The sequence below is a fragment of the Scomber japonicus genome, chromosome 4 (genome assembly GCF_027409825.1).
Source record: "Scomber japonicus isolate fScoJap1 chromosome 4, fScoJap1.pri, whole genome shotgun sequence".
Classification (NCBI taxonomy): Eukaryota; Metazoa; Chordata; class Actinopteri; order Scombriformes; family Scombridae; genus Scomber; species Scomber japonicus.
Genome location: NC_070581.1, coordinates 24,684,890 through 24,711,050, shown reverse-complemented (window position 1 = coordinate 24,711,050; position 26,161 = coordinate 24,684,890). Strand labels below are relative to the sequence as shown.

At 42.2% G+C, this 26,161-nt stretch overlaps 1 protein-coding gene across 1 annotated transcript in view; it reads left to right on the top strand.

Annotated features, from left to right (window-relative positions):
• The window catches only part of plxna2 (plexin A2), a 141,875-nt gene extending 125,157 nt beyond the window's left edge, over positions 1 to 16,718 (top strand). Inside the window, exons 25-31 of the mRNA XM_053317321.1 lie at positions 804 to 907; positions 7,752 to 7,851; positions 10,513 to 10,703; positions 10,818 to 10,987; positions 11,187 to 11,399; positions 11,709 to 11,859; positions 15,416 to 16,718. Coding sequence (XP_053173296.1) covers positions 804 to 907; positions 7,752 to 7,851; positions 10,513 to 10,703; positions 10,818 to 10,987; positions 11,187 to 11,399; positions 11,709 to 11,859; positions 15,416 to 15,511 — 1,025 coding nt within the window. The 3' untranslated portion in view covers positions 15,512 to 16,718. The remainder of the gene's footprint in view (positions 1 to 803; positions 908 to 7,751; positions 7,852 to 10,512; positions 10,704 to 10,817; positions 10,988 to 11,186; positions 11,400 to 11,708; positions 11,860 to 15,415) is intronic.
• The last annotated feature ends 9,443 nt before the right edge of the window (positions 16,719 to 26,161 follow it).

Here is a 26,161-nt window from a genome sequence, read left to right as displayed (position 1 = left end):
TCAATGATCACTCCCGGCAAGAGAGCCTCAATGGCTGTCCACATCCCCGTCACCACCCTTATTATCATTTCATTACCCCACAACAAGCCGTCAGCCACTAGCCGCCGCCAGCACTGCATATAGCCTCCACCTGTTTCCCACTGTTTCTTTTTTTTTTAATCTTTTGAAAGGATGTGATTTTCTCATAGTTAGCTTTTTTTTAAACCTGTCTCGTCTTCTCTGCTCTCCTCTTCTTTTCTGACCCTGACGGGCCCACCGCTGCGTATGCTAATAGGACACCATTTCCACTACACAAGTACCAATTAAAGCGTACAGCATTGCCTGCATATACATCTTGAAGTTGTTCATGTGTAATGTTTAATTAAGATGCGTGTCAATCCAAGTCTGAGAGAAGTACACATCCTGAGAGCCTTACAAGAGCACTGGCTGTTGATAGCTACTCATGTGGGTAATGTGTAGATAGCTCTCTTTGGGAGTCGCCGAGGGTGACGTTTCATCAACTGAAAGGCAAAAAAACGGTTGAAAGAAGAGTGTTTTTAGAGTTTGTTTTGTGATAAGGAGGTTCTTGTTACTTTAGCAAAGTTCACTGAAGGCACTGCATAAATCACACATCAAGTATTACTCTTCACTTTTTAATTCACAATAAAAACCATCTTCTTCAGCAATGGTTTCACATACATATTATGCTTCCAAAACTCTTCCCTGAAAGCAATGACAAATGACATTCTTTGTGGCTCATTATAGTGTATAGATTGCATAGGGAGTTTGTGTCTAATGCATTGTGTGTGTGTGTGTGTCCCCAGAGTGGCGCCAGGGACGAATGGCACGTGTGGTGTTGCAGGATGAAGATATCACCACCAAGATAGAAAATGACTGGAAGAGACTCAACACTCTCATGCACTACCAGGTAAATACACACAAAAGCTCTGGTATAACGTTTTCCCTAATTAACTCTCAAACTTCACCTTTTTACGAAAGAAAAGGGATCATTTCAGTTCAATTTCTGCTGTGGCTTTTATTATGGAAATGCGTTCCATACCTTGCTAAACTTTGATGTTTCCTGCTCTTGACTTTTAGGCAGCCAATTTTCAGCTCCTCATTTGCATGCCCATGTCCGCTGTAATCTAAGTGACTCACAGAATAGAGGACAATTACTATACAGGTGGCAGGCGCGATGAACTCTCAGCATCTCAACCGACACTTCTCCCTCCTCCCTGGAGAGATGAAGCTGCTCCAGTCAGGAGGACAGCATCTCTTTCTCCCTCTCTCTCTCTCTCTCTCCGCCCCGTTGACTTTTATGCCAGCAACAATTAGTCCCGCTGTGACTGCCTGCTTCTTTCTCTTCACATGCAGAACCTCAATTCACACCCCACAATTTAAGGGCCCATGGGTTCACCTGTTGCCCTTCGTTTAACAGAGAGAAAAGTAGAGAGGAGGTAAAAAAAGAAGAAATTGAACAAGAGGAGACTTTAGAAATTGTATATAAAAAGAGGAGACCAAGAGAGAGTGAGAGAAAGCCAAAGAGAAATAATAAAGAGGAATAAAAATGAATAAAGAAAGAAACAAGCAAGGCAGAATGAGAAGGCAGCCATCTCTGCGGGCGATGACTCTTTCGCAGCACACGGTCAGCCAGCTCTCATTAGTCAGCCAAGGGGGACCATCTGCTTAAAGACTGCATGAGGCTTGATTCTAGGCTACCTGGTCAAAATCACCGGCTGGGGCTTAGATGCAGCTGTGTATGCATATAAGAGGTTGGAGACCATAGGGCCAGGAGATACAACTCCACCTAGAAGTAGAAAATGGGGACAAGGTCTGGCAAGGTCAAGTCCTCACACTTGGGGGTCAGTCCACATCCCTGCCACAGCATAACAAGCACAGCAATTTAGCAGATGTACAAGTCATTAGAAAAAAGGACACATCATAGTGTCCTTAAGGACTTGGCACTATGCAACTTCTTTCTCCTTTGTCTTTCCGCCCTTGTCACCCTCCATGCTGTCCTTACTGTCATTGTCTACACTGTTTCAAAATTTCTCTTTTACACTTTTGTCTCATTTGCATTTTTTCCCTTACCCATTTCCCATATGTTTTCCTTCTTACCCACTGAATGAGCATTTTTGCCTTCCATTTCCCCTCCTCTCACTTTCTTCCTCTCCTGCTTTGAGCACCTTTTCTCCTGTGGTATCGTAATGCTTTCATCCTTGGTGAAGCGGTGCAGTATGTTTGCAACCACACCATAATGGGCCCCTCTGTTGTTTTTTTGCAATTCTTCATCACAGTCTGTCTGCATCACAGTCTGTCTGCCATCGTTAGCCAAGGGAGATGCTATGGGGCACACAGCAACGCGTGTGTGGCCACTTCACTTATTCGCTCGTTCAAAGCAGATCTGAGGACTGCTATTGATCACAGATCTAAGGGTCCCTGTGCTGAAAGTAAGGCCCAACATTGTGCAACTTCAGAGGAGATGCCAGCGGGCTGCTGGACGACATGGGGAAGAGAACGAGAAAGACGAGGAGCATGAAACATTAGCGAGGTTGGTAGTAGGAGAAAGGGGTAGAGCAACATAGTCACTTGTGCATCAGCACCGTTTTGATGAGCTGGCAATGTGTGTATGAGCATGTGTGTGTTTGCATCACACACCATTCCATTGCATTGGCAGCTGCAACAGCACATCTGGCTCCCTGTTACAACAAGGGAGCACAGCTCATTAGGTCCCAGAGTGGGAGAAAGGATGGAAAAAAATGGGAAGAGGTAAAGAGGAAATATTGAAAGGGAATCTGAGGTCTTTTTCAAACCTGAAAGTAAAAAACTAAGGTTCATGTTTTCTTGCACTTTATACATTTGATCCAGATAGTTTTGATTTGCATGTGGGAGCAATAAATAACTTGACATGACATACCTGCATCCTGTTGTCATCACCTACATGGGTGCAGCCCTATACTTGACAATCAGTTTGTAGACAGGAGTGTCTCAGATGTTGGCGTGTTGTCAGTTCGATGGTTAGTCTTCTATCTGTTGTAATTAATGGAGAAAAATGAATGGACAGATTCAATTATTATACTATATATACTACAGTTTCTTTTATATTCAGGTGGCATTACTCTCCCATCCTTTCACTTTTTGCTTTTGTTGTCAGATCATATTTCAATTAAAAACTTGGTCTCCTCCTCTCCCCGTGTGTTACCATAGCTAATTTGTCCTTATAGTTCTGAAAGTTGCCTGCCAGAACATCCTGTAATTGCTCAAAAAAAAAAAATACTTTCGACACTTTAAAAACAAACCACTCCATGGTTCAGTTTGATCTGGACTGAGACCACCACTTTTGGTCAGATGAAGATTCAGCTGTTTGGTCCAGACCTTGGTACACCTCTAATTTTGGATTGGATCAAACTGGAAAGTCCGAAAATCAGGACCAAACGAGGTAGATGTGAAACGGCCCAGAAATATGCAGAGTGAGACTGTGCATCACCTTGAGTCTTTGTTAATTCTCCCATAGCAGAGACACAGGCACCAGACAGAAGCATTAAAATTCACAGGGCTCACAGCAGCCCAAGAAACCCTATAGGCTATTTACCCTGCCACATGGGAAATAATGGTTTACATAACCTGGATATGGAAATGCACATCTTCCCAGCTCCCTGCTACACCAAAATTAAAAACATAAATGCACACATTTGAAATTAGTTCAGAATCTTTATTCAACACCTTGGTTTTCATAGGCCGGGGACTAAAACTCCCATCCTCCCTCCCTACTCTCTTTATTTCTGTTTTTTTTACAATCTGTCTTGCATAGATAAAGATGGAAGAAGATAGAAGCACACTTCAGTATGCACACAGTGCATGTGCACATACACATACTCACAATGCACACGCATATAGACAAACAGGATTTGAGATAAAAGATTTATGAGATTGGAGAGTTTTTGGCTGATTGCTGATTTGGATCTTTCTTTGTTGATTAATCTTCCTCCCTGTCAAAGCAAAGCTTTTCATCACACCTTCTTTCTTCTCCACCTCCCCCGTCGTCTTGAGACATGTGAGTGTTAACCTTGCTGCTACTGGATAGCATCCTGGCAGTAAGCAGGGATCCCAAGGAGTCCCACAACCACATGAATCAGACATCTTACATACTTGAGTCACTTTAGTAAGAGGGCAGCATTAGTAATTCTCATAAACAGGACATTGTCATCAACTGAGGTTGTCAGACTGTTTTGGTTGTTTATGATGACTCAAATTGCAAACAGACTATTGCAGTGTTCACTGGGGCACGGTGTGAGTAATTACATTGATGATGTTTGACAAGGTGTTGATTTATTACAGGTGGACAGTGGCTTTTCCAGCATATTAATATTTGTTTGCCACATTCATTTGTGCAGACACATAGGCAGTGTGGGATTTGTCTGGAATATTATTCCTAATGCACAGATAAATGACAGTAAAGGGCAGACTGCTCGCTTTTTCACTTGGCTGAGACTGCGTCAAAATGAAAAGTACATTCAGTTTGGAAAGTTCCATCCCCTGCTGCCTGGTGACCTCTGTCTGTCCTACTCTCTGCGGTGAAGGAACAGGGAGAGCAGACACTGATGACCACACTAGGAGAGCCTGCCAGCTATATCCTGTTACCCACCTTGCAGACATCACTTGGGGCATTTTGGGCTATTTTCAACAGCCCCAGACACAATGGATACTACTACTTTGCAATCTGCTCATTAATCTAATGCAATGTCTGTCTCTGCTCACAGGTCCCCTTTGTAAACCTGAATAAACATCCCAGACAGCTGGGCACATGTATATTCATGTAGAGTCATACTGCAGCTCCAAGCATTTGTAAGAACTCACACTGATTCTTGAATGACACATTTCATCTAACTATAAAGGAAGGAAACTCTGTATCTCTGTTGTCTGTATGTATGTGTGTCCTTCGTACATCTTGACAACCGTTCATCCGATTGACTTCACACCTGGCAGGTTTATTGCTGAGGATCCAAAGCCTGCAGTGTCGAGTGTGAAGTTGTTTGGATGAACAGTTCTCGAGAAATACATAAAAATACCTCATAAACAATGTTGTTGTACTTCTTTACGGCCCATGGAGCCAACGACTGGAAATGTGGATAGTGGACAGCAACCTGCATTGTGGTTGAAGGGGAGATTACATCCATAGTGATAGGAACTACCATGGAGAATTAATTAAAAGTTTAAAATTCAGAGAGCTATGCTGTTCTACTCCCACTCTTCACACGGGATGTGAACATACAAGACATAGTGCAGGCGGTCTCAGGCACGTTTCAAGTGAGCATCGACTTCAGCTCAAAACTGTAGCATCTCGTGATAGCCTGTATGTGAGACGTTTAGGGATAAATTGGGGTGAAATTGACCCATTAGGAAACAGGCACGTTTACTGTACTAGTTCATTTAAACTAACTTAAATTACATTGGAAAGACCTGCAGATTGGCATTAAACTCTTCCATTGACACCTTCTGATACCCAAGAGTCATCTAATATAGTGGCCCGTTTGAAAATTCATCACATCCTGAAGAGAAATGCCCATATGCACAAGTTGTGTGTTTCCAAGCCTCTGGGCTGAGTCTACAGGCATGATAGGCATCATGATCTTAGGGCATGAGTCCAGGAGAGATGGGACACCAAGGGGTAACAGGCCAGGACCAGGGCTGTGGGTTGTGTGTGGAGGGTTGAAAATAAAAAGATAGAGGCTGACCACACTCTGCTGTCTGGTCTGCTCTGCTCTGCACTGTCTAATGGAAGGTCTTATCACAGGCGGGGCCCACAGCCCTTATCACACCTGCCCACTATCAGCCCCACACTGGATTATCCCTGAAGGGCGAATCTGCACGCCTTCAATCATTTACTCTATCACAAGAACCCATCTCTGCTGTATCCTCTCTGTCAGCCATAAAAAGCAGAGAGAAAGAGAGAGAGATGGAGGGAGGGAGGCGTAAAGGCAAGCAGGGGACAGAGAAGTTATTTCATGCTCCCTAGAGAAAATGTATCACAGGAATAGCAGAGGAATCTTCACGGACATCTACGCTGTTGGTTCATTAGAGTTGGTCCATGTGTCGTCAGCCAGGAGGAGGCTTTGGGATAGAGTGGCTGAAGAAATTAAGTTTAGGAAAGAAGAGAGAAATAAGAAGGAGGGCAAGGTGAGAGGAAAAGAGAGAGGTCAAAGATGCTGGTTGTGGATGGGGGTGGGGGTCGAGGTTGGGATGACCATTTTTCATTTCCCTCCAAGAGGCCTGGGCGACAGAGCTGCATCTTTAAGAGGATTCCTCCAGACTTCATCCCCAGTTTCAAGTGTCTCTCCATTGTGGATAGTAGAGGCCAGATGGCAACTCCGGCTAATAGCACAGCCGAGATTAGTTTGAGAAGAGAGGGAGAAAGGGGTGATGACAAGAATGAGAGAGGATGAGAGGCGGTTGGATCTTGAGAACAAGGAGGAACTCTGTAAATGCCCATCCCGACATCCCGACACCCCAGCAGCTTATTCTCCTGCAAGGGATGGCCAAGGGCCCATTCCTGCAACAGCAAATGAAATGGATTTTCTCTTTTTATATAGATTCTTTGAGGTATTCTGTTTGGAGGCTGGCATTTGCCTTTTGTTTATTTCTCCACTGGAGGCTCGTCAGTTTTTCTTCACTGGGTTTGAAGCAGAAATCCCTCCTCAGGGTGGACTGTAAATGCCAGCCAACAAGCTGTTTGTTGTCTTGGCTTTCAGGAAAGAAACACAAGTTTTTTGTGCTATGTTTTGTATTTTTCTAAAATGTTATGTTTTGGCGTAGCAGCATTGTAGAGATTGCCATTTCACAGTTAATAATTTACACTGTTAAACTGATCAAAGAGTTCTGTTAAATAGTATCTTATAAAACATCCTTTCTAATGTGGGTTGCATCACTTTTTCTCAGCTTATCTGAAGTGACTGGAGCACATCATAAAGGGCCAAGAGCCCTTTGTAAATATAAACCACAGAAATGGAAAAGAATGAACCTCAGTGTCTCTTATTCATGATACACCATCTTTTACACAGCCTCTTCTCTTCATCTGTCTCTTTGACTCTGACTCTGTGCTGCTCTAATGCTATTATTATACCTGCGTACCCCAATTTCTTCAAGGGTGTGAAGTCTACATGAGAAGAGACTTTCAGCATACGAGTCTCTGTCTCTCTCCTTCTGTCAGTCTCTCTCTCTCTCTCTCTCTCTCTCTCTCTCTCTCTCTCTCTCTCTCTCTCTCTCTCTCTCTCTCTCTCTCTCTCTCTCTCTCTCTCTCTCTCTCTCTTTCTCTCTCTCTTTCTCTCTCTCTCTTTCTCTCTCCCTGTCTTTCACTCTCTCTTAGCATCTTATCCCAGTTCCAAAGCTTACATCATGTCTCTAATGTTTGAGATGGGGATGACAATGACAGTCATGTTGAGTACAACCATCATGTAGCCACAGCAATCTGTTCTGCGGGGGGAAAAATGCCATAGGGCTGTGGTAGGGAACAGCAGGGAGCACAAACATGACAGGATGGGATGGGTTGTGGAGGAGTTCAGGATATGTTTTGCTCATTGGATTTTTCATTGAAGGTCTTGTCATTGCTGTAACATATTTGTGAGAGCATTTTGCATGTATACATGGGGTTTTAGAAAATGACTCCCCTTCTGTACCTTCTGCACCATAAAGGCTTTTCATAAATAAAGATCAATAAAAAACCTTAGAATATGAAAATGATCAAAACCTTATGTTATATGTGTCTCTTTTCACAGGTGTCGGACCGCTGCGTGGTGGCTCTGGTGCCCAAACAGACCTCATCATACAATATCCCTTCTTCAGCAAGCATATCACGCACCTCCATCAGCAGATATGGTGAGTCAGTAGACCAGATGTTCTTTTCATACCCTTATTGTTGCCTTTACTCTGATTACATTGGTTTCATAAATGCCATACAGTATATTGTATATATTAGGTAATTATTGATGTATCTGCATGCCTATTCGGTAGTTAATCAATAGTTAATACTGTACTGTTTTAAATGTAGCTCTTGTTGACACACAGACACATCAATGCGGTTTTTTGTATTAGTTGTTTCTGAACAAAGACAAATCCACTCCCTCCAATGCGATGGTCAGCTTTGTTTGGATCGTCTCTTCTTTTTGCTGCAGAGGTTTTTTCTGCAGCCTTTTTCGCCCTCCAACTGTGCGTGCCTCAGTTTGCTTTGCAGTTCAGGCCCAAACTATGTTGGATGATAACAATAGAAAGAGAAAGAGATAAAGAAGAGGGGAGTATGGGTCATATAGCCAGTGGAAGGTTGTTTGTTTTTAAAGCCATAATATTAAAATGGAGATGACATTATGTGCAGGACTCAGCGGGCTGCCAGTTTAATGCACACTTGCATACACATGCATGAATGCAGTACTTGTACACACATGAATACACATAATTCAAGACGTGCTTGTATTTTGTACTGCTGGGTGGCAAATTTGGTCCTATGCCAGACCCACGCAGCAGTACTAGGCAACTTGTGATTGCTAATTATTCTGTGTGAATGATACTTCACACAAACAGAAAAAGATAAGTGAGCATGGCCAATTATCAGGACTGCAGCTAGAAAGCAATACTGCCTTTAAACACAGAAAAGGAGCTGTGAAACAGTATCCATGTTCTTCAGAGCAATTACAGTCTGTATTTACAAATGATGGAAACAGTGGATACCTCTCAAAAACAAGACCTTTATCTTTATGTACTCTAAAAGGATGTGGAGTGACATTCCCAACAGAACTGATGAATATTGTCTATGATAACCTTTAGAAGATTACAGAGCACTGAGTCATTACTCTCTTTTAGAAAAAAACACCACAAAGGTTGTGGGAAGATACAGGAAGATGATGGATGCCTAAAGCAATGTAAACACATATAACTACCAGTGTAACAAAAGGGAAGAACCCCTCTCTTCATTATGTTGTTATTGTAATGTCAAAGCTTAACTTTACCTTCCTCTGATAAATTGAAATTTAAGCCTGGTAGTAGTTAAATGGAATTACTCAGATCTTAATCACAAGAGAGGATGTACTCTTTTACACTCTCCTCTTACTTTTTGTTTGTTATTTCTGTGTGGGTGCTCTAGCACTGGAGTTAGATGTGCATGGCATAGAAAGCAGAAGCTCTGCTGGCATGAGCTCGTCCCTCATCAATCATGGGTTGGCACAGCAGGCACAGCTGCACCTCGACACCTGCTGATGGATTCGTACCAATTTAACGTTCAACACTTAGCATCTTGACTCAATTTACACCACCAGCACCCCCCCCCTCCCCTCCCCCCTTTTGGCCTTAAAATCAGCCTGAACACACTCCCCCACAGCCTGTGTCCTGGAGCTGGAAACTGCAGCAAAACAGGGGAGGGTTCTGGGTCACTGCTTAGCGCTTGGAGAATTGGAAAAGGATGAGGGTGAAGGGAAGATAGAGGGGACGAGGGAGGAGCAGAGCAGTAAAAACCAGTGACTGGATTAAGATGGGATTTGGAACCTCAATCCACCCTCTACACAGGCACATATATTCTACGCTCCATCTACCCAGACCCTGGTCCCTAGCGGCCACTCCAGAGGTGCAGGCTGGTCTTATTTGAAAGGTGTAAGTGGCTGTATTGGCAGCAAAAAGCTTTGTTATTCAGCTCGGCCTTTGAAGCCAGGTGAGAGAGATCCTCATTGAGATGCTCAGATCCTGAATCTCTAGAGAGCCACTGCCTGGAGTAGATGCCAGCTAATTAGGGATACTGAAACCAGCATCATTCCAACTGAGTGAAGAGCAAGAAGGCAGGAACATGAGAGCAGAGACAAGGATAATGTATGGATGAAGGAGGGTGCCTTCAATGCTTGACAAATTAGGGATCTTTTGATGCATTGATTAGAGTGTGACAGGGACATTTCAACATGGCGTCGGCGCAATGTTGCGGGGAAGAGCCAATTATGAGTGCTTTTAAGAGGAGCCAGGCTCAACCATGTCTCCGCTAAGTGAGGCAGGAGTTACGTAAGGAGGGAGAGGTAAAGGAGAATGAATAGGTGAAGTAAATGAAAATGAAAATAAATAATAATCAAATGATTCATCAAAGAGATAGAAAGCAGGAAACATATATGTAGCTTTTTGTAAATACTTCTGTCCTTCTCTCTGGATGAAGACAAAGGGATGGTCCCTTGTGTCCTTAGGGTTTTTAGTTTCAACAGGGCTACCACATATCGATACGAAGGACCACAACTTCCCCCTCCCTTTCATTACTTTGCTGTTCTATAAAATTATCCACCACCACAATTTCTTTTACAGCATGGCTTAGAGCAGGAGGAGCGGAGAGGATTTGGCTTTGTAATGAGTTACAAAGGAGAGATAGAAATGAGAAATGAGGGCGGCTGTGTGCGCTGTTGTAGGTGAGCAGCGTATGCTTAATTTACATGATGCTGCACCTAAGGGAAGCGTTTGTAATCACAGTCATTTAGGCCCAGTGATAACTCTGTATTTATTTTATTCTTCCCTGGACAGACTCCTCATTCCGCTACACAGGCAGTCCAGACAGCCTGCGTTCACGAGCTCCCATGATCACCCCTGATCTAGAAAGCGGTGTTAAAGTGTGGCACCTGGTGAAGAACCACGAACACGGAGACCAGAAGGAAGGAGACCGCGGTAGCAAGATGGTTTCCGAGATTTATTTGACCAGGCTGCTAGCTACCAAGGTACATCAACTTTTCCCATACATTTCTATATGTGTCAGCACACTTGTATCTGTATAGGCATCAGCACATACTTTATGAATCGCTAATCTCAGTGTAACCTCCTTCTTCTCTCAGGGAACACTACAAAAATTTGTGGACGATCTGTTTGAGACGTTGTTCAGTACAGTTCACAGAGGGAGCACTCTTCCCCTGGCCATCAAATACATGTTTGACTTCCTGGATGAGCAGGCCGACAAACACGGCATTCATGACACAGACGTACGTCACACGTGGAAAAGCAACTGGTAAGGAAACAAGATTTACAGAAACAGGATTGATATCAACTGAGTCTTTATACTGTAGCATAATGGCTTTACAGTCACATGATTAATCTGTTTTTAGTATAGTGAAATAGGCTTGAGTTGCCTTCTGTCAGAGAATTCAATGAGAAGTGAGCTTACTTCTCTCAGTCTCTTACTCATTCTCTTTGTCTCCATCTTCCAGCCTTCCATTGCGTTTCTGGGTGAACGTGATCAAGAACCCGCAGTTCGTGTTTGACATCCATAAGAGCAGCATCACAGACGCCTGTCTGTCTGTAGTAGCTCAGACCTTTATGGATTCTTGCTCCACTTCAGAACACCGCCTGGGCAAAGACTCCCCATCCAATAAGCTGCTCTACGCTAAAGATATCCCCAATTACAAGAGCTGGGTAGAGAGGTAAGAGCTGATGCACTCGCTTTATACACCAGTCTGATCCCCTCTGTCTCGTCTTTTTTGTATCCTCTTACAATGGAAATGGAGATTTTCAGGAAATTGATTCATAATTCTCTTTTTTCTTGCCTACACTTCTCAACCTGATTCTGTAAAAGTCTTTTGTGAGTGACTGTTAGCAAGCTGGCATTGTTAGTGAAAGTGATATTATGGCCCATAAATTTGACGATAAAAATAATTTAGGTCTCAGTTGAGCTTTTACACTGGCTGAGTCTCTGTGAGTGATGCCAAGTGTTGCCCCTTCTCTGTCCCCAGGTACTACGCTGACATCAACCGGCTGCCAGCCATTAGCGACCAGGACATGAATGCCTATTTGGCAGAACAGGCCAGACTCCACTCCACAGAGTTCAACATGCTCAGCGCTCTCAATGAGATCTACTCTTACATCAGCAAGTACAGTGAGGAGGTTAGTGATATTTGCACACACACATACACACCTTACATGAGCAAAGTTGTTTGGATACAGTCTGCGCCCACCGTTGTGTTTGTTATTTATCAATGCCAGTTTGCCTGACATCAGAAGAGCAGTCTGCGTATCAGCAGTTAAGTGCTCCACTCTCCTTTATACCTGTATAAGAGGGAGGATCTCGCAAACAGTAGAAGAAGATTTGATAAATGTGCTTGAGCGCACATTCTGCAGGAAGTAATGAAGCATAGTGTTAGTTCAGGCACAGCACTGAAGTTGTGCATGTAATCGCTGATTGGCATCAGCTGTTTTATTCGTGCTTGACCATCGCTGGCTCCTTCACAGCTGTGGGGCCTGTAACATTCAGTCATATTCAGGCAGGTGTACACACACTGGTGGAAGAAGTATTCAGTCCAACTTTAAAATTCCTACTTAAGAAGAAATACAAAACTATTATTAGCAACATGTCTTATAAATATTATATATAACCTTAGTAGTTTGTTAGGACTGAAGCATCTATGTTTATGCAGCATTTTACTTACTTACTAGGTTCATTACTATAAAAATGTAATTTCCTGAACTTAACAGACTGTTCTATTATCTGTTATTATATCCACATTACTGTTAATTATTAATCGAAAATCTCATTAACATTTCATGAAAGCATTGATAATCATCCCTACAATATTGCCAAAATATCAATATTGAGGTATTTGGTCAGGAATATCGTGATATTTCATTCTGCCCATATGGCCCAGCTCTGCATTACATACAGTTAGGTAATTTGCAGTGCTTCTCAACCTGGGGCTCAAGCCACGAGATAAAGCTGATGGAGCCACAAGATGATTAATTTGGTAGGAAAGAAGAAAAACAAGAGTCTGCCACACAAATTTGTATTGATTTTTTTTTTTACTTTTCTCTCATTGCTCCTTTTTTGGGAAATTTCAGATAATTTGAGCTGTTTAGTCCTGGGCAGCACTCATCAGACAAAATGAGCAGTTGTGGTTTTTTGCTCATTAAACCTTAATATTAACCTTTAGAGAGACACTGTTTCTAATGGATCTGCTTCTCCACTCTGCCCTGCTGTCTCTCTTTCTTTGACCGCCCCCCCCCCTCTCTCTAGTATAGTTTTTATCATACTTTATTGTGTAATAGACAATTTTATAAGGTGTTACAACTACATCGGAATGTCCAAGAAAATACTGATTATTTGTACACATCATGAAGACAGTATCCTTTCTTTCCTGAGCTTGGTGATCTCAGAAAAATCCCTCCACTGAACAACATACTGAGCGCCTTCACTTGTAAATGGAGGGCCTACCTGGAGGGCAGTCCCAGGCGCTGATTGCATAATGAGCTGCTGCCTTAGTCAATCAGGCACTAATTACTGGCAGATTGCAAGCGCAAATTGAACGAAAGGCGTGGCGCAAATTTGCCCCACACTTTAATATTTTGCCCTTGGTGTTCTCAGACTCTTCATAACTGGCAAAGGTTAGTAAGGTCAGCTCAGAGTCTTCAGTAGACTTCCCCAATGCCCAGAGGTCTAGTGAGACCTGAGCTTAACAAGGCAGTGTGTCTGATCTGTACAGTAGAAAGTGAATGTCTACAAGCTCTCAGCATGCTGCTCTGTCCTTTCGTCCGTGTTGAGTTAGAGTGGGCTATCTGTTATATAGTGCTCTCATGAGTAGAATCATAGGCAATGCACACACACACACGCATGCTGTCAGATCACAGGAAGCACAGAAGATAGAGAAGGAAGAGCGAGAGAGAGCATTTATGGAGACATTCTGTTTCTAATGTCAGCTCCTCCTCTGGGAAGCATTAGCCTGACCTTTATGTTAGACCACCGTATCTCTCCCTCTCTCTCTCTGTCTCTCTCACTTTCTCTCTCCATCCTTCCTATACATTGCCTCTCTTTTCACCTATTATCCAGTCAGCCTCCCCTTTTGATCTCCATGAATTTCATACACTTGCTTTTGCTGCCTCTGCAGTTGTAGATGCCTGACGCACACATGCATAGAGATGTATGCAAACAAACTCGTTTTGCACACATTTACTCAAGCACATGCACCCCATCACTCCTGCAGCATCTTCTGTCTCCCAGAATGCAGTGCAAATCTCATCTAGCACCGTTAACGGTTGCTCATTCTTACTCAGCCTTTAACAAAAGGCTATGTGTGTGTGTCAGGCTAACCAGGCCAGAGCTGCAGCCTACTTAAATGGATTTGCGAGATGGCAGTGGAAGCTGCACCTGCATACCTTGCTACAGATTAATAATGGATTGCTATCGGCCCGATGAGGAGGAGGAAATGCTCCGCCTGTAGCTGCCAGCTTTTAAGAGCACTTAAGCAGATGAGTGGAAGATGGGAGGTGGGCAGACAGCTACTGTGTTCTACAACAGGAGAGGCAGCAAACACAGGTCTGCCAGGCTATGCAAAAAAAAAAATCATCTTTAACTGTGTCAAGGCTGGTGGAGCTATTAGCCCACTAAAACCAAAACTCATAAAAAAGCGAACAGAGGGGTTCTGATTCACTGAAGGAAGTAAAGATTCTGGGACATTCTTGTCAGTTGACCTATGATACACCTTAAATGAAAGTCTGAAAGTGCAAAATTAAGTATAGTAAGTTTGATTAAAAAATTCTTCAGACAAAAAAAAGCTTAACATCAACTATTTTCGATTGATTTTGACTTTTCTTGCCTACACTGAAATAGCCTTTGAGTGACTCTGAATATGTGTGCAGCAGCCAGACATAAATGAGTGAAGAAAAAAAAAAAAGCAAGTGTTACCCAACATTGATAAATTAATTCACTGTACATGACGTATTTTCCTCAAATTGATTCATTATTCATCTATTACCTCAGAATATTTTAAATTACCCATTGCCCATTAGCGGTCAATGAATTATTTTGTTTGAAGTTTCAATTATTGACTCAAACATTGCAGTTCAGTTATATGTTTTTTTAATGGGAAATGGATCCATATTTACATTACATCACATGTGGACATACAGTCCAGCAGCACAGTGCTCACATGATAACGTCCAAACCAGAAACCTTATGTTGAAATAAGCACTACAGTATGTGGATATAGAGATCCATATCAGAAGTGATAAAGTCATGATATTATTTTTTTCCTTTTTATATTCATATTAAAGGCCTTTGCCATACATGTTAATGTCACCCTGACATAGATTCATCCTGACAAGGCAGACACCAGATGAAAGAACAGAGAGGAGAGCCTGTCTGAATCCCTTTTGAACCCAACTTGACAAATGCCCAATTTACAAGATAGGGCTCAGAAGATAAAAAGGGAAAAGGCTAATACACAAATATTTCTCAATGTTGTCAAAGACAACGGCAGTGATGTAATTTTTTTTCTCTTTCTTTCATGTGTTGTCCATATAGAAACCTAAAAATACTATTCTCCATAAAGAAATAAGTTTGTAATAGGTTTTGGGGGAAAAAATGGAGATACCTATCATTCGCTATTAAATATTATAAGATCTAATTTTTTGCCTAGCTAGTATTTGACCCAAGTTTTTTTCCTGATTACAGATTACAACAGCCCTGGAGCAGGATGAACAGGCGAGGAAGCAGAGGCTGGCCTACAAGGTGGAGCAGCTCATCTCTGCTATGTCCCTCGAGAGCTGAGAGTGACCCCTACTGAAAGAGAGAGTGAAAGAGAGAGAGAAAGAGGACCACAGACTCTACTGGACCAACGAAAGGTCCTGCATTACTTACCTCTCATCGTGGGAGCCACAACCACGAAACCAGACCTGGGACCTCTGTATCCACAGCCAGATAGACATACAACTGCTTTAGTTTGTAATTCTCCCACCTCCTTCCATTATGGTGCCAGCTAAGGGTGCACAGACTGAAACAGGGTACCTGCAACTGGAGCTCATAATGGCATAAGGAAGGAACATCAGCAGAGAAGGCAACAACATGGCTTGTATTTACTTTTTGTTTGTTTGGGGGTTTTTTTCTCAAAGGATATTTTCTCTCAGTTTGACAGGAAATTGTATGGTGTGTGTGTGTGTGTGTGTGTGTGTGCGTGCGCATGTGTCTGTGTGTTTGTGTCATACTGAAGAAGACTCCTGCAAGACTGTGAGCGCAAATGGAGAAACTGATTTGTTCTCTCAGTCAGAAACTCACATATGAGCTGAGAAGCAGAGGAGCAGATCTCATGTTGGACAGCTGAGTTCGCATTCAGATTTTATTTTTGTACTTGTACATTTGAATATTATGAGTTGCAGTCAAAATATCCACCTAGGATCCCGTAAATGTTGTTGTATAAAGACATAAAGAGTGTAACACCACATCAGGGTAGTGTGGTAGTGAAACAGGCCATGGTCCATGTCTTCTCTCACTCCTTCCCTCCTCGGACTGATCCTTCACATGACACGGACAAAACCTCTGGTCTTTATCCAATCAGAAGTGTACAGGAAAACATGAAACTTGTGCTCATCATCCAAGAGTCAATGGAACTCCACTCGTGATGGTCACAGTTCAGCCAGCATGCTTGCACCTAAACTGAGGACAACGAAGATGAAGTCTATAGTGTATTTAGAAGATGACCTTAAATCAACATCACTCTGGTGTTCAAGGATTTCTTCAGCAGTTAGATCATCTGTGTATGTACCGGGATACTTGCCAATCAGTGTATGTGAATGTACAAATGTTTTTATTTGTTTGTTTGTTTGTAAGTTTGTTTGAGTTTTTGCAAACAAAAGGGAGCTCAGTTGAACTGAGGTCCGTAGATATTTGCAGTAGCTCGTCATGTGAACAGCTCCATTTGTCCGTCCTGGCCCCGGCCCATCCAACTGCTTCACAAACATTATTTATCCTATATCGGCTAGAGGAGAGTGTGTATCATCTGCACTGTGGCTGTCACTGCTGTGACTCTGCTGCTCATACAGTACCATAGGTACAGCTACTAGTGAGGAGAGACCTGATAAGACCAATTGGTTGCTGTAGGCTAAAACTCTCCGTTATATAACCACTCTTTGTACCTCTTTGGGGACTTGATCAACTTAATGTGTACTTTGCATGCGTGGTATCACACATCAGATGTGTTCTAAAGGTTCACCATTGATTTTATCAAGTGCCAATGAGTCATGCCAACTCTAGTTGGCCAGCTTATGGGAGATGTTATCTGACCACCACCAATGTCTTCGCACAGACAATAAGAAGCCTGCGTGGGTCTAGTTTGACCAAGTGCCAAAAGATCCTTTTGTTTCAAATTGTTCACTAATGTGTCAAAATCGGTTCATGCTTTACAGAGGGAGCAAAGCTCTCAAATGGGAGTGTAGAGCCGTTGAAAGTTTGCATAACTGGAACCGTGAGTTTTTAACTCATGAAAGGTACGAAACATAAGTCGGAGAAAAGAGATCTGGGACTTGGGAAGAAATAAAAAAAATATGAAGAACACAGACATAAAACATGTTTCACGAGTTTGTTTCATGTTATGTGAATGAGAAATACTAAGCGTCTCCTGATTTAAACCAAACCGTCACAAGCTACAAGGGTGATGTAACCTTCCAACCTTCTAGCTGGATGACAACAAACTGTAGATTCTGTCCTCTGGATAGGTGATTTCATTTTCTTCCGAGATATATGTTTGCTTGTTGTTTACATCAAGTACTTGAAAATAGGTATTAAAGTATTAAAGATTTGTATAATATACCGCAATTGTGTATGTTGAGAGCATGACAAATACCAGTAGTGGGTGAAAGGTGCTTCTTTTCTCTGTGGCCTTAGATACCCACCTGCTTAGTGTTCCTGATGTTATTAGTCCTCGACTCGGGCACAGACCCTTCAGTACTTCGGAGTCCATTGGTTTTTCAGTGATACCTGGTCCTGGCACTCTGCTGAGAACTGTCTTAGCGAGATAAAGCAAAAGGAAAGGTGAAGAGGGTACGGCCTGGCTCTGGCAGACATTGCCTCGCTCAGCACTAGGCTCGCCTGAGCTGTTTGAAGAGAAGTGTTGAGAAATGAGGAGAGAGGGAGAGGTAGAAAGAGAGAGAACCCCTTTAGCTCTAGTTTCCTGCTCCGGCTTTGAAGCTGCTCTTTGATCTCAGTCAGTTGTGTGCACAGTGTGATCAGGAGATGGAAAGAGAAAAAAAACATCAAACTAACAGGCAAGGAGAAATGTAGGATGAGGTGATGATTGACATGCTATTACTGTGTCTGGCCAGTGGGGGCAGAAGTGGGAAAGAATAGTTGTAATTTGTTCCCTCATCTAAAAAAGCACCTTTGCGCTCTGTAACCTCCTAATAAACATCAATAGGTACACAATGGCGCATATATACAGTGCATACACAAAACATAATGCTTCTTCCTTTTGATTAAGGTGTCTTCCCTATTTCAGCAAATAGAATTGTATCCTCCTCATACCTCACATTGCTTATATGGAGTAATGCTTATTATCATTTTAACAGGACCTAAATGCCTTTTCCTTCTCCAAGGGATGAAATGTATGTATAGAGTCCTTCCAACTCTTAAATGAGATCCCCCTGTATTCAGAATTGTGATGAACATAATCAAAGGCACACAAATTGGTTGAGAGTGGCTTTGACTTTTCTCTGAGAGATCATATATATCAAGATGTTTCCTTTGTTTTGAGTGAGATTTTTGCATGCATTTTAATTCATGCTTTAGTTCTGCCTAGTATTCCATATCGATCTGCGCCGTCATTAGTCAACTGCAATTCCTCCTGGAAGCCCATTTGTACACGTCTTAAATCACAGCTGAATGCACCTTTTTTGTAAAAGAGATTTTGTTTCCATGCTGTACACACATCGCTTGGAACCTTTTTGATTCAGTTTAAACTGAAAAAAGGAAAGTTTGTTTACTCTTTCTGCAGCGCAGAATCCCATTTGACTGCCAGTTGTGTGAGATATGGATAGATGCTCATGAACACAACCTCATTTCAGCTCAAGCTGACTGCTAATTGAAGATGCTTTGTGCACTTTTTTGCTCTCTGTGTAACGTGTTGCCGAAGAGATGGTGTTGTGGTTTTGACTGGCACGTGTCATTCCTTACACAAAACAAAACATTTCCTCAGCATTTTTTGCTTGCTTCATGGCATCAGACAGAGGAACTGAAATCCAGATCAATGTATTATTCTCAAGACAGAATATCACCAAGTATAAAATGAGTATCCTTCCGTTTTAAACACATCGTAAACAAACCCTTTGTAGACACTGGAGTTCTGTAAAATAGTAATTACTGACAATGATGAAGATGACGATGATGATGATAATAATAATGGCTGTCTGTTCTTGTTATTTTATAAAAGTGTTGTGAAAATTGTAAGAAACTTAAAGTATTTAAAAAAGGTTGTTCTCTTGTTTTTTATTTGCTTTGTTTTGTTATGATAATATATTATCGTGTACCTATTGTAAATATGAAGCACACCTATTTTGCAAGCCAAGGATTCACTTTGTACTGTTGTTATATATAAATAAACTTTGCTGGTTAAAAATTGCATAAATCTGAAATCTGTATTCATGTCTTATTGTTGAGAGACATCATAACTCATGCAAATGAGCAATCATGCTGCCATTATGAACCACAACATGTAGCTGGTACTCCAACCAGTCCATGTAGGCTGTACTATGTCTCAGCAGTGATGCCAAGTTTGGCCACTGTCTGGCACTTTCCCAAACTCCTACAGTATGTGGGTGTTAGAGAAACACAGGCCATCTCTCTTTTGTCCCTCTATAGCCCTGGGTTCATCCTGAGATCCTTCATTTCCCACTCACTTCCTAACCAGCGGCTAACAGAATAACCCATGGCTGCAACATGCAAAATTGCTGTCATTTGTCTTCATGCAAGTCTGTTAGCTCAGCCTGGCCTCAGCTTCTGTAGACCACCATGGTGGATGCAATCATATTAGGTTACTAATGGAGGTGTGGGTCAGTGTGTTTAGCTGGAATGAAATGGCCCTGAGGTCAGTGATTTTGCAGAGGATGACTGTAGATGACCAATAAAGCGCTGGCTCATACTTATACTGTCTTTGTTGGATGCATCTGTATTTTATTAGAGAGTAAAACTGCAGAAAAAGTAGAAGAGTGGGCACAGAGAGAAGCATGAAATAGGTTCAGATGCTCATGTAAGCATTCTTCAGCAAAACAGTGCATCTATGTTGCTCTGTAATAACCCTCGCACTGTTGGTGTGATTGTTTTTTTAGCATCAGGATTATGAAAAAAGCAACTCTGAAAATCATGTTTCTGCCATGACTTTGTACCATATGAATACATAACAGTGTCATACATAAAGCAAATTTAACTAATTATGTACTGTATGGACAGACGCTATTGTTCAGAAAAGCGGTCATTAAGTCACTCTACATGACACTTATGAAAGGTGTAGTCTGACAGTTTACAGAGGTCCCAAGTACTGGTATAAACAATGTTGCTCAACTGCCTGGTGAAGTCCACATGCTGAGCAATATGTATTCTATATCTTGAGTCCCTTGGCCACCCCTGCTCCCGTATTTCCTCTAGGGATGGTCTAATCCCTGCTGCTTCTAATCCTGTACTGCTGAGACCAATTCAAATCCATGCGGGACTTAACGCCCTGTAATGCCTTTACAAGTAGTTGCATAAAGCTGACATCCCATTCGTTCTGGGTAGGATTCTCAGTCTGGATTACAAGGCAAATTCTGAAATAATTAATGTGAGTTGGCAAAAGAGGATGCCAAGGGTGATTTCAGCCCCATTTTGAAGAATGGTTGGGTATTAATTTCACAATGAAACAATCACTGACACCTCATTGGACCACTGTGCTTTTCATCCTGATCCTGATGGTAGTTAAATGTCTTTGCTTCCTGTCTACCTCCATTTGACATCATCTTGAGGCAAAGTGAGGCAACCACTGGGACATCAGGGATTTGTAACTCTCTCCTGTCACTTTTTAATCATGTAAACAAACAACAACAAAAAAAAGGTTTTGGATTACCAACCACACATAAAATGGGCGAGAACTCTTGAAGAGCAGACACACACACACACACACACACACACACACACACACACACCATTCTTATAATCCATATTAATCTGCTATTGTAAAATGCTATATGATATATGCTGCAATACTGTAGCCTAAAATCCTTGGCAAATTGAATTAATAAAAAATTTCATTAAACTAATCAGATTGGAGGTGATGGAATACAGTAAACAAGTGGGCAGACATGGGAGGATGAGAGAATGGAAGCCCCTGAAGGCGACAGCAGACTACTACCCAAGACACATGACCATCTGAACAGGAGAAAGTGAAAGTAAAGAGAGATGCAAAGAAATACTCCTTTTGACAGAGAGAAGACATAATAAGTAGCACAGAACAAGATGCAGGTGGTGGTAGAAGTTGGTCTGAGGGAAATTGCCAATGCTATCCAGGTGTCATAAGCTCTCAGCACAGGCTCTATTTATAGTCTGGCTTCCCGCTGTTGGAGCTGTCATTCTCAGTGTGCTCTGCAGCCCGTCTTGCCTGCCGCCCGCTAGCTTCTCTCTCATTAGAACTCCATAGCACAACACACATCCCGGCCACGTCTGTGGGCGCTCTGCATAATTCACAGGTCAGAGACTCATTCAGCAGCATGTGTTAGCCTCACACACGCACACACAGGCGCAAGTCACACATACAGTAAATAGTATGATGTTTGAAAACAGCACACACATGAACAAACAGGTATTTAATCAGCAGGATACGAGCTGGAAAATCATACATGTTCATATGATTAGGCAGGGAAGAAGTGCACCTATTCATTTATCAGTTTTACAGTTTCTGCATAGGCCTATAAAAAACTTTGCCACTGACATTTGCTGACAAGTTCTTTCACTTTTCCGAGCACTGTGACTGTCCCCATCAGCAGGTGAGGCTGACGATCAGTGTCTCTCTCTGGACGTCACTTGTCCCTGCTCCCTGCTCCCTGAGATGATAATGAGGCTCCCAGCAGGCCCGCTGACAGCCTCCTGTTGTGTGGCCTCATCTCTTTTAGCGCTACGCTGCAAAAACAAAGAGGTGGGTGGGTGTCGTGTATCCGACCCAGTGCCCCCGGTCCACCCGTGCCAACTGTGCTTCCAAAAAGTGCAGGCCTAAGTACTTTTCAGCTATGCAAATGTGCAAATGCCTGGGACATTAAAATACACAAGTGCACCAAGGAACAAGGTTGTGTTATGAATATGAAGAAGTCACAGAACACTCATAATTTGATTTTGTGTGTGTGTGTGTGTGTGTGTGTGTGTGTGTGTGTGTGTGTGTGTGTGTGTGTGTGTGTGTGTGTGTGTGTGTGTGTGTGTGTGTGTTGGTGGGTGGGCGGGTGCACCCTGTGTACCCACACACACAATTACATGAATACACTGTGACACAAACTCAACTACCCTGCAGCTTACAGGCACAGGGTGCAGGTGAGAAATGCCTGCCAAATTTCCCTAGCTGGAGCACTCGTTTGCATATGCAGATGTTAATTACCACTGGAGCTTGTATGGGCCAATCGGCAGGCTGCTGGAACAGCTTGTGCATCTTTCTCCCCCCACAGGTCGCCGTTTCCACGGTTACTCCCCTGGCTGATAATAAAGATAATCACCTCCGATTTCCTTCATGGCTCATTTTCTCCTGCTTGCTTCTGAAAGGCCAGAGCGCCGCTGTCTGATTTTCCACGCTGAGCTCTTATCAGCACACCAGGGCCGAGTACTGGGGCGGGGGCCAAGTCGACACACCACCTGCCACACACTCACCAGAGGGGACAGATTCGTTCAGTCAGGGTCTCAGATATGGAGGGGTAATGAGTGCAAGATCATCCATCCGGTATGGTGTAATTGTGGTTGGAATAAGGGCCTGGATGAGAACAGGGTCAGATCAGATGAGATCAGGTGATGGTTGTTATCACCCAGAGTGACAGGGTTGAAACCTGCCTGTTCAGTAAGAATGACAGTAGGTTTCCAAAGACCATGAAATTAAGACTTAGGCCACTAAATCAATAGATAACATCCATCAAATATTTTCAGATTGGTTTATTTAAAGCCCTTCATGGTGGGCTGCAATAGTTAAAACATCCAAAGATGGGATCTGTTATGGACCCATACAATAGATCCAATTCCCACTTACTGTCTCTTTGTCTGCCAACCCCCCTTTTTTCTGTCTCCCTTCTTGTGCTCCCTTGAATCCATTGTCCAGATAGAAACGTGCCTTGGATTGCAAGGGCTCACTTTCGGTACACTTCTTTGAGAATTATTTAAGGCTTAGGAGTTTCTGTGAAATGAATATTTGATGTGGAGGACCTGAGCGTCTCCCGGCGAGCCCAGAGCAACACTTCAGAGAACGACTGGGTTGAGGTGTATAGCTCCCTGCTTCAAAACACACATGCAAGCCCACATCCATCCACACACACTACCTCATCCACTCATCACCATAAACAAAAACACTCTAGACATATTGAATAAGAAAGTCTGCACTGTAAGTCTAGAAGCAACATGATCTGCCATCTCTCTTTACTGTTTGGCTTAGTTCAGTTTTCTTCAAAGTTCCTCACTCTGTGGGTGATTTTCTTTTTCTTTCTGGAATGCATCGCTCAGGTTCTCATATTTTCATTGTGCTCTCATATTACCTAATTTATGACATGTTGACAAGTTCATGGCATGGCATTAACTAAATATATTTGCTATGTCAAGAATTAGGAACATGTAACACTAGAAGAGTTCATTTTTTAGTTTTTGTTTTTTTCTATAACCACAAGAGTGCAGAGTTGAGTCACTCAGAAATTTCTTTCCCCTTTGTGACAGGCATGGTTTTAAAAGCCTGGTCTTATACTGCCATCTCATGGTCTACTGTGTGAAATACTTCAAATAGCTTCCCTGTAAAATGAGGAGCACCACTCACTCTAAACAGAAATTTTTAAAAAGCACTTAAACTGGGAGCTTGCAACTGTTTTTGATTTCATGTAAACGCACATATTGAACAGTTCAGTGAGTTGTTTTCTTTTAAAACATCAAAAATATTGAATCCTTCATATTGTGGTAAGAACAAATGAATAATGAAAATCTTTGACATCTGTTTCAACAAAGCTGTATTTGAATTTTATATAAGTTTTAATGGGACATTAGAGACTATAATATCAACTTTGCAATGAACTTTGGCAAATATGTTACAACTGGCTAAAAGTTTTTATACAGATCCACCACTGGTGACTGCTGACAGTTTGACTTATGTTAAAGTACTCCAGAGATAAATTGAGCTGATACATGTAATAAGAGCCATCTGGGCAGCCAATACTCTAATGAGTTAATCCCACAGACCTTATCTGGCCATGTGCTGCCAGAACACACACAGTTTATTATGTACTTACAAGATGTCAATACTATGCTGGCATGCTCTCACTGGTATCATACAAACAGCACTGTTTCATTTCCTTTGGTCCCTCTAATACTTGGAACAAAGGACAGTCCTGAAGGTTAACAATTTCAAAGTTTATATTTCCGTGTTAGGATATCAATTTGAAATCAAAACAAGGACTGCTGACATGGATAGTGTTCATGTTGCTTGACATTTATGAAAATTATATAGTAATATTCTTGCACGCTTTATTGCTCCTCCTCGTTGCATTCTTTGCTGTGTTTTGCTGTTGAGGCCATAAAATAAGAATGTTATATAACTTGAACATTTAAAGACTTGGCAATGACTACTCCAAACAACTGCAAAAACTGGATTTACAAATGTGGCAGTGAAAGATGAGTTGTGAGATGCCTTCGAAGTACTTAATGCTTTGCTCTCTATTCCTGCATCAATATGCATAGACCCATAATAGATACACTCAAAGAAAATTTGGATCAGGGGTTTAAAACTCCTGGGGTTATGATTGAGAAGACTGAGACCCAAAGCACTGCCAACCTTCACTACCCTCTCAACCTTGAGCATAAATTACTTCAAGATGTCTACAGAGCCACCCAATCAGAGCCAATTAGGGCTAGTTACAGGCCTGTAGAGTTTGCCCTTTTCAAAAAAACATGAGGAAGGACATGAGGAAGCTGGGGACTCAAAAGGAGGTTGTGGAGAGACAGAAAAAGAGAGAGAAACAGGAGATTTGTGTGTTTGAAGCACTCACCGAGAAGACATTTGTGATTTTGTGATGGGATTTTCCAAACTGTGTTGTAATTGTTGCTATTCTGACTAACTTTTCCTTCTCATGTTTTGTCTCTGATCATGTGTGTCCGAGGCTAAGTATGCATAATTATCTGCTCATGAAACTGTTGCACATACTATGTGCGCGCTTCGTGCATTGGGCTGGGTCGACTGGGACCAATGGATCTGATTTTATGAACAATAGGAGTAGACTCCCTCCAGAGGGGAGTGCTAAAGAAGAACATCTGTATGGGATCAAGGCGATGGAGAGAATGGAGTAGAGTTGAAGGTGGGAGGAGAGGGAAAGGGAGGATTTTGGCATTTCGTTTTGTGTTTTGGAAAGTACAAAAACGCAAAAAACCTCTCAATCAATAAAACGAGTAGGTCATGCATACTAGAACGGAGCGAAATGGATAAGAGAGGGATCCCTTTGCAAGATCTGTATCGAATACTCAGTTTATTGTTCCTGCAGCACATATTCACCAGTATTTCATGTAAAATTGTGTTTACACAGAAACATTCTTTTGGTTTCCCAGAACATGATGTAATAACAAAAGAGATTGAGGCCTCTGTTAGATTTCTCTTTCTTTATTTCCTGTTTGCTTTTGTCTTCTCTGGCAGTCTGTTTTCCACAACAGCACTTGACACTCTGTAAGGATGATATTATGGTGCCATGTCAAGCAGATTCCTTTTCTTTCTTTCTTTCTTTCTTTCTTTCTTTCTTTCTTTCTTTCTTTCTTTCTTTCTTTCTTTCTTTCTTTCTTTCTTTCTTTCTTTCTTTCTTTCTTTCTTTCCTTCTTTCTTTTGTGGGTGGATTAGAAGTTCTTGCCTGGTCTGGAATGTTCTATCTGATCCCAGAACTATTCGATTTCCTCTTTATAAAGTATATCTTCATACATTGTTCCACATTTCAGATTCCAGATCTGAGAACCCGGGATATGCTCTGCACATTGATCAACGCTCCCCAGTATTCTGACAGAGATCTGGCTGTTGTGTGTGTGGAAGTATTGCTGCCTTGCTAAAGCCTTCCTGTTGCTCTTTCCACACAGCTCCCTTGGTGAGAAACTAGATTCTGGCGCTGCCCCGCCATTACGGTGCGGAAACACTTGGCCAGGTCTGTCCCATTTCACACTGCTTTCTGTAACGGACATGGACGTGGAAGGCAGGGCATCAAG